The sequence below is a fragment of the Pristiophorus japonicus genome, chromosome 18 (genome assembly GCF_044704955.1).
Source record: "Pristiophorus japonicus isolate sPriJap1 chromosome 18, sPriJap1.hap1, whole genome shotgun sequence".
NCBI classification, from domain to species: domain Eukaryota; kingdom Metazoa; phylum Chordata; class Chondrichthyes; family Pristiophoridae; genus Pristiophorus; species Pristiophorus japonicus.
In genome coordinates this window covers 113,847,755-113,861,107 of record NC_091994.1, presented here as the reverse complement: position 1 = coordinate 113,861,107, position 13,353 = coordinate 113,847,755, and the positions used below count along the sequence as shown (strand labels likewise).

Sequence of the window (13,353 nt, the reverse complement as noted above, 5' to 3'; positions counted from 1 at the left end):
AATACTCTCAGCTAAAATTATGATGGTGTGTTGTGTTTGCAGTGTGGGCCATACTACAACAATGACTTGCATTTATATAGCGCCTTTAACATTGCGAAACGTCCCAGGGTGCTTCACAGGTGCGATATAATAGACAAAAAATTGGCGTGCTACCATGTTACAGTTGCAATAGTAGAAAAGCGGCTACAGATATGAGCAATGTTCGCCTGAAGGTGCGTCGCCACGCATTGATCTGCGAGGTCCCGCGCAGGTCCCTCACCGTGGTTACACTGTGAATGCCGCGCATGCGCAGAGATTTAAAGGGACCGCGCAGAACAAAGCACCGCTCACGGGGAATGGTGGGCACGCGTGTTTCACAAACCTGTTGGGGTACTTTATACATTGAAGAGCGGTGGCTGGGCCGCCCTGCTGGCTCGGTGCGTAACTGCATCCTGTGTAGCAGCATTAGCAATCCTGCGAGTGGTGCCATTACTCTAGTGACCCCGTACTGAAGGCACGCGTGTGTACATCAGGTAGTTCTAGCATCAGGCCTGGCTATGATGCCCCGCACACCCACCCATCCCCAGCAGACAAATAAAGAAAGACTTGCATTTCTATAGCGCCTTTCATGACCACTGGACGTCCCAAAGCGCTTTACAGCCAATGAAGTACATTTTGAAGTGTAGTCACTGTTGTAATGTGGGAAATGTGGCAGCCAATTTGCGCACAGCAAGCTCCCACACACAGCAATGTGATAATGACCAGATCATCTGTTTTAGTGATGTTGATTGAGGGATACATGTTGACCCCAGGACACCGGGGAGAACTCCCCTGCTTTCCTTCGAAATAGTGCCATGGGATCTTTTATATCCACCTGAGAGAGCAGGCGGGGCCTCGGTTTAACGTCTGATCCAAAAGATAGCACCTCAGACAGTGCAGCACTCCCTCAGTACTGCACTGGACTGTCAGCCTAGATTTTTGTGCTTCAGTCCCTGGAGTGGGACCTGAACCCACAACCTTCTGACTCCGAGACGAGAGTGCTGCCCACTGAGCCACGGCTGACACTGATAGCCTGCTGTCACTCACTAGGCTGACACACATGCAATGGCCACGCTGGTGCGGTGACCGAGGGCTGCTGGGGTGTGTGGGATGTTCTCTGCTGTGGGTCCTTGCCTTCGGGAGGGGAGAGGACTGAAGCTGGGAGCAGGGAAGCAGCATTTCTCCCCGACCTCTCTCTCCAAGGCACGGATTCGGGCTGGTGTGCAGGATCCACGGGTGCTGACATCCCCCTCGTTCTTTGCCAAACGGTGATTGTGTGAGCCGAGACGGTGAGTGTCATTACAGGCCGGAACCGAACCTGCGGAATCTCACCTGTACCACCCAAACCATACCGCGCAGTGTGGCAGTCACATCGAGCCGCTCACATACGACGGTTCTGTTCGAAACTGTGCCGTTAATGATTCCTGGGGATAAATGAACAGGCAGTTACAGTGAGCAAGGAGAATCTTTAGACCATGCTTTTATAACCAGAGTCGCTCTGAAGTGGCTAAATCTACCCTTTTTAATAACCCCATCTATTTTTTATTCATTCTCAGGATGTGGGCGTCGCTGGCAAGGCCGGCATTTATTGCCCATCCCTAATTGCCCCTTGAGAAGGTGGTGGTGAGCCGCCATCTTGAACCGCTGCAGTCCGTGTGGTGAAGGTGCTCCCACAGTGCTGTTAGGGAGGGAGTTCCAGGATTGTGACCCATGACTGATATTTTGCCTGTGACAACCCTGTAATATTTATCAAAAAGGATATGGAGGCACTGGAGAGGGTGCAGAGAAGGTTTACAAGGATGATACCAGAAATGCGAGGGTTCACATATCAGGAAAGGTGAACAGGCTGGGTCTCCTTTCTCTTGAATAATCGAAGGCTGAAGGGTGATCTATTAGAGGTGTTTAAAATGATGAAAGGTTTTGATAGAGTGGATACAGAGAGAATGTTTCCACTTGTGGGGAAGAGTATAACTAGAGGCCATCAATATAAGATAGTCACCCAGAAATCCAATGGGGAATTCAGGAGAAACTTCTTTACCCTGAGAGCGGTGAGAATGTGGAACTCGCTGCCACAGGGAGAGGTCGAGGCGAATAGTATCGATGTATTTAAGGGGAGGTTGGACAAGCCAATGGGGGAGAAGGGAATAGAGGGTTATGCGGATAGATTTAGATGAGGAAAGACGGGAGAAGGCTCGAGTGGAGCATAAACGCCGGCATGAACTGGTTGGGCCGAATGGCCTGTTTCTGTGCCGTATATCCCGTGTAATCCGATGTAATCTCTCTTCACCGCAGCCACCAGCTAACGTAGGGCTGAGCCAGGAGGATTCGAGCAGAGGGTCGGATAACTCCAGCTACGAGGAGCCGCTGTCGCCCATCTCCGCCAGCTCCTCGACCTCACGGAGGCGCCAGAGTGAGCGAGAGCTGGACGTACACGATATGAGGATGCGGGACCTGATGGGAATCGGCCATCACTTCCTGCCCAGTGACCCCACCAAGTGGAACGTGGAGGATGTGTGTGAATTCATCCGCTCACTGCCAGGTAACGGGGATTCCATTCACCAACCCACTCACTGCCGGGTAACGGGGGTTCCATTCACCAACCCGCTCACTGCCGGCTAACGGGGATTCCATTCACCAACCCACTCACTGCCGGCTAACGGGGGTTCCATTCACCAACTCACTCACTGTCGGGTAACGGGGATTCCATTCACCAACCCGCTCACTGCCGGCTAACGGGGGATCCATTCACCAACCCGCTCACTGCCGGCTAACGGGGATTCCATTCACCAATCCGCTCACTGCCAGGTAACGGGGGATCCATTCACCAACCCGATTTTGCTGCGGGGCAGGGGACGGGGATTGAAGAAACTGCATCAGGATCATTCAAACCCCGGCCTTGAAACCGTTGAATTTGTAGCGACAGTATATTCTTTAACTTGCTTTAGTGAATTCAGTTTTCTCGACTTTGTTCTGGGCTTCCCGGATTATCCTGGAAGAATAATCTGCTTGTGTTCTCAGATGACCCGAACAGGCTTCCACACATTACATCTACACAAGTAAGAAGCCCGAGATGTGGAGGATATGGCTGTGAATTGTTTGTCTTGCTATCGTGTGGTGCACTGACTTGGGGCTCCCACTGTGCTGTGCCACCATGCCAGCTCTTGAGTCTTGCTGTTTGCCCCCGCTCCTTGAGCTTCTCCCCTGCTCTCTCCAGGGTGCCAACTTATTCAGACATGGGCCCAGAAGTTGCTGTCGGAGGCTTCCCGCGGGCGGACACCTCCGACCGGAATGTTTTTTGACGAAAGTACCTGGAGGTCCCGGAGGAACGTAGACTTGCGCTCCGAGGCCGAGCTGCGCAGCCCAGCGTCGGGGCCCGCGTATTCCAGGAGCGTGTGGGCAGCCCAGGATCACATGGGCCGCACCAACCAATGGAAATGGCGTCTCCCCATTCACAGTAACAGTGAGCTCCGTTTGTACCGAGATCGCCCGTACTGTGACCGGGGTTACTCCCAAATACACACCTTTAAAATAAATAGAAAAACATCACAGATTTAAAATTAATTGAAATTGAATTAAATGTTTTAGACAAAAAAAATTTTTTTTTTTAACGGCCCTGAAATTGCGGTCGGAGGCTTCCCGGGCAATCGCCTCCGACCTGAAACATTTCTCCGAAAGTACCTGGTGGTCCGGGAGGAGTGTGGGATTCCGGTGGGGGGGGCCTTCTCTTCCCGCTGCGGAGCGCGCTCCCGTCCTCCAGGTTCCCATGGAGACGGTGCGGTCACGTGTGACTGCTCAGCCAATCGGGTACAGTATTCCACAGCTTTCTCATTAACAGCAATAACTCCGTATCTACCAGTTCTCATCGCTATTAATGGGGAAAAAAAACACAGACACTAAACACCATAATAAAAAATAAAAAACACACCCCACATAATTAAAATTAATTGAAATTAAAGTTAATAAATATCTGAATTTTTTTTCCGAGTTTTAAAAAAGTTTTAAAAATTATGGTTAAATATAAATGTAACGTAGTGGGCAGGGTTTTTAAAAATAATGTGTTTTTTAAATTAATTTAATTATATTTTTGTATTTTTTAAACTCTTACACCTGTAAAAGTGGGATTAATTGGGTAGCTCTGTCACAGCCGGGACAGGCACGATGGGCCGAATGGCCTCCTGCGCTGTCTGATTCTAAAAGTCGCATCTGCTTTTATCACGCACAAGAGCTCTGAGGACATTTGCCGGGCAAGATACGGGTAACTCCCGCAATCTTCCCCGTGCAAATGTCCTCGCTCCCGAGATACGGAGGATCTGTCCAGCTCCAGCTCGACAGATCGGAAAAGCCGGTTTTCGGCGCATGCGCATTGTACGCTGAAAACCGGCTGTTGCGATGCCTCCCGGGTCCGTACACACCCCCGTACACGCCCCTGTACACGCCCCGTACGCACCCCGTAACGACCTGGGCGGGCTGGGATTTCCAGGCAAATATGTGTTAATGGGGTCAAAATAAACTTGCCTTAATGGACAGAGTTTTTAATATAAACATTATTGAGGACATTTTATTTTTTAAAACTCTGACGCTGGTAAAAGCAAGTGTAAGAGTTTGAAGGACATTCGCTGGGCAGGAGTTGGGCAAATAGCCCAAATCCCCGCCCGCGAATGCCCTTCTCCCGGGGATGCGTGTGATCTGTTAGACATTTTAACAGTTCACAAGTTTTGGCGCATGTGCATCACGTGCAAGAACCGTCGCTTACGGGGTCTCAACAGGCGCGTGCGCACATCATATGTGCCCGTAAGGACCGTGATTTTTGGCCCGCAAAGTTCCTCTCCCGTACCTTGCTAAGTAGCTTTCCTTCACGTCTGGGCCTAGGTAGCAAGTGCTGACAGGCTGGTGGCCTATGGGAGGACATTACAGCCAAGCCTGACCCTGTCCATGGAGAAGGGGAGGTGGCTGAACTTTCCTCCCTCTGCCTGTTAGACCAATTGTAGTGCTCCAAAATCTGCCCAGCTGACTCAGCCCAGGGTAGTGCTCAAATCGATGGCCATCCTGTGTGTCAGGTCTTCCACAATGTCTGGTTATAGGGAGCAGGAGGAGGCCATTCAGCCCCTCAAATCTGAACATTCAGTTAGATCATGGTTGGTCTGAATCTCAACTCCATTTATCGACTTGGTTCCATATCTCTTAACAAAGTGATACCAATCTGAGTGTTGATGTTTTCAATTGACCAAACCTCAACAACTTTTTGGGGGAGAGAGTTCCAGATTCCCACGGCCTTTTTGTGTGAAGAATCGCTTCCTGACATTACCCCTGAACAGCCGGGCTCTAACTTTAACGTGACGCCCCACCAGAGGAAACAGTCTCTCTCGATCTGCCCCATCGAATCCTTTAATCATCTTAAACACCTCGATTAGATCGCCCCCTTAATCTCCTAAACTCGAGGGAACTCCAGCCCAGTCTGTGCGACCTGTCCTCATAACGTACCCCTTTCAGCCCCGGTACCATTCTGGGGAATCTGCGTTGCTCACCCTCTGAGGCCGATATAGCCCCCTGAGGGGCGGGGCCCAGGACGGGACACAGGGGCTCTATACAACTGAAGCATCACCCCCACCCCTCTGTATTCCAGCCCCCTCGGTGAAGGCCAACATCCCATCAGCCTCTAGTTATTTGTCCATGAGCTTTTGGATCATTTCATAGGGACAGCCTTGGCCCATCCTTCAATCTCACTTTCTTTACAACCACACTCCCAGGTCAGGTTGGATGCAGAGGGAGCGAGGTCTTTAAAGTTATGAATGGGTTTGAGAGGGTAGACATAGAGAAGATATTTCCACTTGTGGCGGGGGGCAGCAGAAGAGGGGAAGGAGACCAAACATAGAGGCCATCAATATAAGATCATCACTAATAAATCCCATGGGGAATTCAGGAGAAACTTCTTCACCCAGAGAGTGGTGAGAATGTGGAACTCGCTGCCACAGGGAGGGGTTGAGGCGAATAGTATCGATGTATTTAAGGGGAAGCTGGATAAACACATGAGGGAGAAGGGGATAGCAGGATACGGTGATGGGTGAGGGGTGGGAGGGAGCTGGTGTGGAGCGTAAACCCTGGCACGGAGCGATGGGCCGAATGGTCTGTATCTGTGCTGTACACTCGGGGTAATCAGTTCTCCCTCGGTTCTGCAGAGTGTAAGTGAGGACTGTGCTGCCCCCAAGCACAGATACTGCGTGTGGAGGACCAGAGTGCGTGCGGTGTTATTCCAGGTGGCCCATCACCAGCTCCACACCTGAACACATCGCACAGTCCATTTAGTAATGGACAGGCCGAACTGCTGAACTTTGAGATCCTTTCTTCGAATACTCCCTTTAAAGGGTCCTGCTGCTGAAATGTCACTGCAGTCCCGTGGGGTCATTGCTCAGAAGTGCAGGCACCCGTGGGCCCATATCATCGGGTTACACACGATCCTCACAGCTTAGAATTTCCTACTATAACTCATTCATTCCCAGACCTCGTAACAAAAGAATTCTTCACCTCCCTCAACCTTTGTTTATTCACGGCCCAACCAGTCCATGCCGGCGTTTATGCCCCACTCGAGCCTCCTCCTGTCTTTCCTCATCTAAATCTATCAGCATAACCCTCTATTCCCTTCTCCCCCATTGGCTTGTCCAGCCTCCCCTTAAATGCATCGATACTATTCGCCTCAACCCCTCCCTGTGGCAGCGAGTTCCACATTCTCACCGCTCTCTGGGTAAAGAAGTTTCTCCTGATTCCCTATCCTTGCACTGCCTCCAGGAAGAGAAATGACCATCGAGTGAAGTTCTGAGAACATGTGAGTTAAGGGACTGATGAGATTCTTGTGTCTGTTTCACTTCAGGTTGCCAGGAGATAGCGGATGAATTCCGAGCTCAGGAGATTGATGGCCAGGCCCTTCTGCTGCTGAAAGAAGATCACCTCATGAGTGCCATGAACATTAAGCTAGGGCCCGCGTTAAAAATATATGCCAGGATCAACATGCTGAAAGACTCGTAACCAGAGACAGCGGGACATCGAGAGTGACGGCTATTGTACAAGCCAAAGTTTCTCGTCACTGTGATAATAGTGCTCTTTGGATAGAAACCGCAAGTGTCGTTCTACAAGCCCCTAACAACACTGAGCACAATCAGAAATAACTACTGGCTTCTTGAGAAGCTCGCGATCCGGGTACAATGTCTCCCGAAAAAGGGGTGAGGGGGGGGATAAAGGTGCTATTCCACGAGCAAAGATAAATGCAGAAATATTGGTGCAAGCATTCATTTCACACGATGATCCGATGCATTGAGTGCTCAGAGGCTGCCTCTGTGCAGGGTGCCAGTGCAGTCGCTCACTTACATCCCCCAAAAATAGTTGCTTTTTGGAACTAGATCTGCGCCGAAGTTAGTTTTCATTGGAACCTGCATGTTTAGAGATTAGACTTCCTTTAGAATGATTTGATAATCAATGGATCTATTTTGTGATCTTCTCATGTGCCTGGAATAACAAAAAGGTGCTGTCAAACTCCTCTTGTCTGTAACTGTATAAGGCAGGGTGATGAAGTGTTCGTGTGCACATTCCTGTCTCTAGAATTTTTAGCTCATGTAAAAGAAGCAGGTGACTGAGCTTGCTGTCGGGACGGCAGTATTTCCTCCCAAACTTCAGCTGCAGATATGACCTGTCAACAAACTCTCCCAATGGGGTTAACATTCAGTTACACGTTCAAAGGCCTTTCTCTCTCAACCCTTTTCTAAACTTTTTAGTAGCGCTTCAGACCTCTGAACAGACCAGAATTTGTCATTTTGATTTCAAACAAGTATTCACGAGGCGACTGATTAAACGGAAGAGTTTTGGTGGCATTTAGAATCAGAATAGTACGACACAGAAGCAGCCAATTTGGCCCATGGTATCGGTGACTCTCTCAGGCTGGTGTAATGAGCGGGTCAGAACAGCGTTACTATCAGGGGCAGAAGATTCAGAATGGGTTTCCCGCCCTATTGTGAGAGTACGTGATGCTGCTTGCTGTTTGCCTACCTGCCCATACGGGATCCAAGTGGCAGCTCTTTACGATTGAATCTGTGCAGTGAGGGGACGATTTAAACCTGACTTGCTCAGCAGAAACCCGGCGGGGGCAGTTAAAATCGCCCAGCTCTGACCAATCCGAAAGCCGCTACGATCACAACATCTGTGATTTTAATCTGCTCCCCCGAACGGGCAGTACCGACACCCGCCCGGAGCCAACAGGGTCCTTCTTTACATAGGCGTGTCGCGGCCCGATGACATCATTGAGACCCGAGTGGGGAATGCACCCGGGGTTAAAATCGAGGCAGTGCCAGCAGACTAAATGAATGGGACAAGGGAATGCGAGCCGAACGTGATCCTATCCTTCACTAATGCCCACATGCTCACTTCCAGTGGGGACCATTGGATGGTATTTCAGGAGTGGAATCCCTAGCTGATCCCTGGGACCCCTCCCCCACACACAATCCCAGGGTATGGAAGCTGTATGTAGCAGCTCACCCTGCCTGCGATCAATGAACAGCATCGACACGGGCTGTGACCTGCAGCATTTCCTGCCCTGTTGCTCACTCGGTGTGCATTTTACCAACCTAGTTTAGGTAAAGCTGGGGTTGGGTAGTCATTCAATGCAGCCACTAGCACTGTTGGCCAAAGCTCCGCAGTCAATGGCTTGGAACAACATTGGCCTCTTGCCCAATGTGAAGAGTTTGGAATCTGTCACGACAAGATATTGGTCCAGTGCTTCGTGCATTCTTCAGGTCACTGACCCTTGACGCAGGCAAAGAGCAGCTAGGCTTAAACAGTAACAGGACTTTATAGAGCAAGCTATTGAAATATAACTGGGCTGGAAATTTGTGTTGGGCGGTGGTGGTAAAGAGTGGTATCGGATCGCCCGCTATACGCCACGCGCCTGGTATTCAGGCCCATTGACGGCAGATGTGCCGTGGTTGGATATCATGTGGTCACGTTTGGCCAGGATTCCCTTCTCCTGTTCACCGTCTGCAACAGGACTTGAGTATCAGACACTGCGTATAGCCCGGGTTAATGCCCGGGACAAAGTCCTGCCTCTGCCTTTATTTCTGCATAAGTGCCAACATAGTTTGATGTGCATGTGGTCACTTTTGAACTTAGTCTTGTTTCAGCAGTCCTTGAATTGAAGGCCTGGTTTATGCCACAGATGGTGATCCATTTTAATCTTTAAAAAAAACTGGAATGAGCTCACCTAGTAACTAAACTCTGGTCTGTTGGCTCCTTCATACCGGCCACAGAGGGTCACGGAGTTGCTGCTTAACAAACCTTCTGCTCTCTGCTCACAATAACAATTTACTTTCATTCTTTTGGTAGCTGAAAGAAAACCAGAATGTTTGGGTACGAAGTTGCTCGAGTTTGGGTAGGACGCCGGGTCTCATTGAGAACCTTTAGCTCGCGTTGCCCTGCTAACTTTGCTCAAAAGTGGCACGTTCACTGTTGGAAAGTCTGAGCTGCTATCTAAAAGTTAACATTTCACGGAATATGGTGCATTCTTTTAGCCTGGGACCTTGTCTGGCAGGACAACGCCCTTTTAACGGGCAGTGTGTGTATTGGCGAACTACTGAAATTACTTGGCATTTTATAGTCTACAAGTCCATCGCCCGTTCCCCTCTAATTACAGTGACTGTGTAGGGAAATCTTCATATTCCCAACACTACAAACGGAAAGGCTTGGGATGACCAAAAACAGGAAATGCTCAGTAACGTGGTCTATCATACTCGGTGCTTTCTCAGACTGTTTCTCCTCGGGGAAGAGCTACTGTGATTTACACTTCAATGTTCATTTGTGCAGGACTTGAATTATTATTTTTTTCCCTGTGAAGGATAAGTTTTGTATTTTATAAGTCATTTGTCGTTTTTTTTTAATATAATTTAAACCTTTGAATTACTGTGTTTCATTTATGTAAAAAAAAAAAAGTGTTTAGTACTGAAATTTTTGGGGGGCGAAGTGGAAATGAGATGGTTGAAGATGCTGAATCCACGCACAGTGTTCCAGTGAATGAGGTTCCACTGCCAGTTTCTGTAAGGGAGGACTCCTTATTTTGAGTTCACCAATGGCTCAGTGGGTGTGTGCACTGCGTGGTACGATACTGACTGACCGATGCAAACCAGGCAGTTCCCAGCTTCAGCACTGAGCTAGCCCGTCTCAGTCAAGGTACAATCTTGCAGTTGGTCTCGGCACCCCTGGGCTAGACAGGAGGGGGTGAGGGGGGCGGGGGGAGGGAAATCAACCAGGACTCCTGCTCCTGGCCAACATTCGGTGACCCCGAGCTGGAAAGTTAGGTAGGTGAGGACCGAGCGGGCCTCGGTTGAGTTGACCACACGGGGCTGACTTGTCGAGATGCCCAGGTCACTTGGGCAGAGGTACCCGAGGGTCACTGGTGCCATGAACCCACACCCCCAGAACCTTCAGCAAATGAGGGCAGGATTTTTTTTGGGGGGGGGTTGCGTGGTGAGGAAGACCCCCTTTTTTATTTTAAAAAAAGTGTTCACTTGTGGTTTGGGAGTGGTTCATCACCCTGGCCGATTGGAGTCTCGGGCCACTGCCCGCGCTTCCCCCTCTGAGAAATTCACCAAAAAACAATTAGAATCCTGTTGGCAGAATACTGATTAGAATGTTTAGCGATTGTGCATCTTTACGTTTCCCCAATATCCAGATGTGTCGACCCTGTTACAGAGGTGAGTCTGGCCAGCGATGAACCACCACCAATTTAGGTTTTTTTTTCAATCTTTTCTAATCTTCAGGAAAAGCAGCCTTTTGTCATCCCGAATAATATATTTTCTCCCGTGTAAAGTTCTATCTGAGGCTTAAGATATTACTTTCCATTCATTGAGGTAGCTGTGTAAAACAAGGCAATAAACATTTCAGTACGAGTCGTTGGCTGGCTTGAAAGAGAAATGAGACGATGCTCAGAGTTTATTTGGCCAAATTACAAAACTCAAATCGAGTTACTGGAAGACGTTGAGCCGGATTTTACTTATTTTGTCCTAAATTTTTATGTTTTGTTTAAAAAATCTCCTGTAATTTTTTTTTACTAAAAATGCAACAATATGCATTGGTTTGAAAATGTCTGTCACGCTCTCTGTAGTGAAACGTGATTTGACTCTTTTGTTTTTAAAGTTGTTCTCAAGACCACCTGGCATTGGTCGAGTCCCTGCCTCGGCTTGTGAATTATTCCTCACCATACGTGCACATGTTTTGAAAGCTGCGCAGATATTCGTTCAGCTTATTGCAATAAACGTCCTTATTTCACCCGAAGCTTTGCTGTGTCTCGGTAGTTGAGGGTCCCTGTGTAAATATGAGTTGAGATAGGCCGCGTTTACATTCCTGTCAAACGCCTGGTTTTTCCACCATTGGTCGACATGTGTTGCCAGGTTCAGTACTTGGCATAGCCTGGTTTACCTTATTATCAATAATGTTCTAACTGTTACATGACACACACGGAGTAAATTTGACACCAGAATTGTTGGTGTCACAGGCTCCTATGCATTGATAACCTGCTGAGCCGAGTTGCAATAAATGATGACTGAACTGTTCCAATTTGTACAGAAGTCAAACCCGACCCGATCGACTGAACTATGTACTTCTGGCTGCAGACATTTTTTTCCTGTTGTATTGATGAGGAATAAATCGATTCTAAAAAAATATATATATATATTTTGCTGCAGATCTTTATTTGTTTCCGCCGGTTTCACAGTAAGTTTTGTCACCAAAGCCCCGATTTTAATCCAACTTGGTGACACCCAGGCGGGGTTAAAGAAAGAAAGACTTGCATTTATATAGCGCCTTTCACGACCACCGGACGTCCCAAAGTGCTTGAAGTGTAGTCACCGTTGTAATGTGGGAAACGCGGCATTCAATTTGTGCACAGCAAGCTCCCACACACAGCAATGTGACAATGACCCAGATAATCTGTTTTTGTTCTGTTGGAGGGATCAATAATCAGAGTGATTATTTGCACTAGTTTTTTGAGCATCCTGTGTCTGAGCGCCTGGACTCCGCCTCCTATGCCTACACATGCGCAGACTCCTCGAACCCGACACCGGAAGTCGGGCATATATTGTGGGGAGCCGTGCCGTGTGGGTCTAGCTATGGATTACCTTCAGGACCTTTGTCTAGAGTATCGCTGTGATTACACGAACATTTTGCGGCCTTCTGTGGGAGAGAAAATATCGGAGGAGGGAGAGACGAGCGAGGGGGGGAGGGGAAGAGAGATTGGGGAGAGGGAGAGAGACGTGGGGGGGGAAGGGGGAGAGATAGACTGGGGAGAGAGAGGCGGGGGGGAGACTGGGGAGAGAGACACTGGCGGGAGGAGAGATGGGGTGCGGGAGAAAGACTGGGGGGGAGAGGGGATCGGAGGGTCTTGGGGAAGACAGATCAGGTTCTTCCAACCCCATCCCTTTTACACCCCGCCCGATTTCTCAAAGCTTGGTGCATGTGTCACTGTTCACTTCATACCCAATCAACCTGTTAACAATCTGTGACCCACACACAATGCCACATCTATGGTGCGGCCGGGGGGCTGTAAGGTCAGGAACTTGGGCTAGGCTGGGATGGAGGTGCTCTATTCTACCTGTAGTCAGCAGTCAGAATGGTTCGAATTACACTTTGCCAAGTCACTGATTACGTGGGCTGAGTGGTTCTAATTACACATTCCAGAGAAACTACTGGGTGTGTCTTATCCTCCAAGGGGACCAACCAGCAATCAGGTTATGTGTTCATGGCGAGCCAATCAGAGTATTTTGTAGTGCAAATAAGCGTGTCCATAAATATTGGCCAGGGCACCGGGGATAAGTCCCCTGTTCTTCGAAATAGTGCAGTGACATCTTTTGCATCTACTTGAGGGAGCAGACGGGGCCTCGGTTTAACGTCTCATTTGAAAAACGGCACCTCTGGCAGCGCAGCGATCTCTCAGCACTGCACTGGAGTGTCAGCCTAGATGTTTTGTCCTCAAGTCTCTGGAGTGGGACATGAACATAGAAAATAGGTGCAGCAGCAGGTCATTCGGCCCTTCGAGCCTGCACCACCATTCAATATGATCATGGCTGATCCATGCAACCTAAGTACCCCACCCCTGCCTTCTCTCCATGCCCCCTGATCCCTTTAGCCATAAGAGCCATACCTAACTCCCTTTTGAATATGTCCAACGAGCTGGATTCAACGACTTTCTGTGGCAGAGAATTCCACAGGTTCACAACTCTTGAGTGAAAAAGTTTCACCTCACCTCGGTCTTATGTGGCTTACCCCTTATCCTTAGACTGTGACCCCTGATTCTGGACTTCCCCA

At 49.1% G+C, this 13,353-nt stretch overlaps 1 protein-coding gene across 8 annotated transcripts in view; it reads left to right on the top strand.

Annotated features, from left to right (window-relative positions):
- LOC139228989 (polyhomeotic-like protein 2) overlaps nucleotides 1–10,295 on the top strand; it is a 271,331-nt gene extending 261,036 nt beyond the window's left edge. For 6 of the 8 annotated variants that reach the window (XM_070860640.1, XM_070860641.1, XM_070860644.1 and 3 more), the window contains 2 exons: nucleotides 2,311–2,557; nucleotides 6,884–10,295. In XM_070860640.1, coding sequence (XP_070716741.1) covers nucleotides 2,311–2,557; nucleotides 6,884–7,038 — 402 coding nt within the window. In that variant the 3' untranslated portion in view covers nucleotides 7,039–10,295. The remainder of the gene's footprint in view (nucleotides 1–2,310; nucleotides 2,558–6,883) is intronic. The other 2 variants (XM_070860642.1, XM_070860643.1) reach the window with 1 other exon arrangement.
- The last annotated feature ends 3,058 nt before the right edge of the window (nucleotides 10,296–13,353 follow it).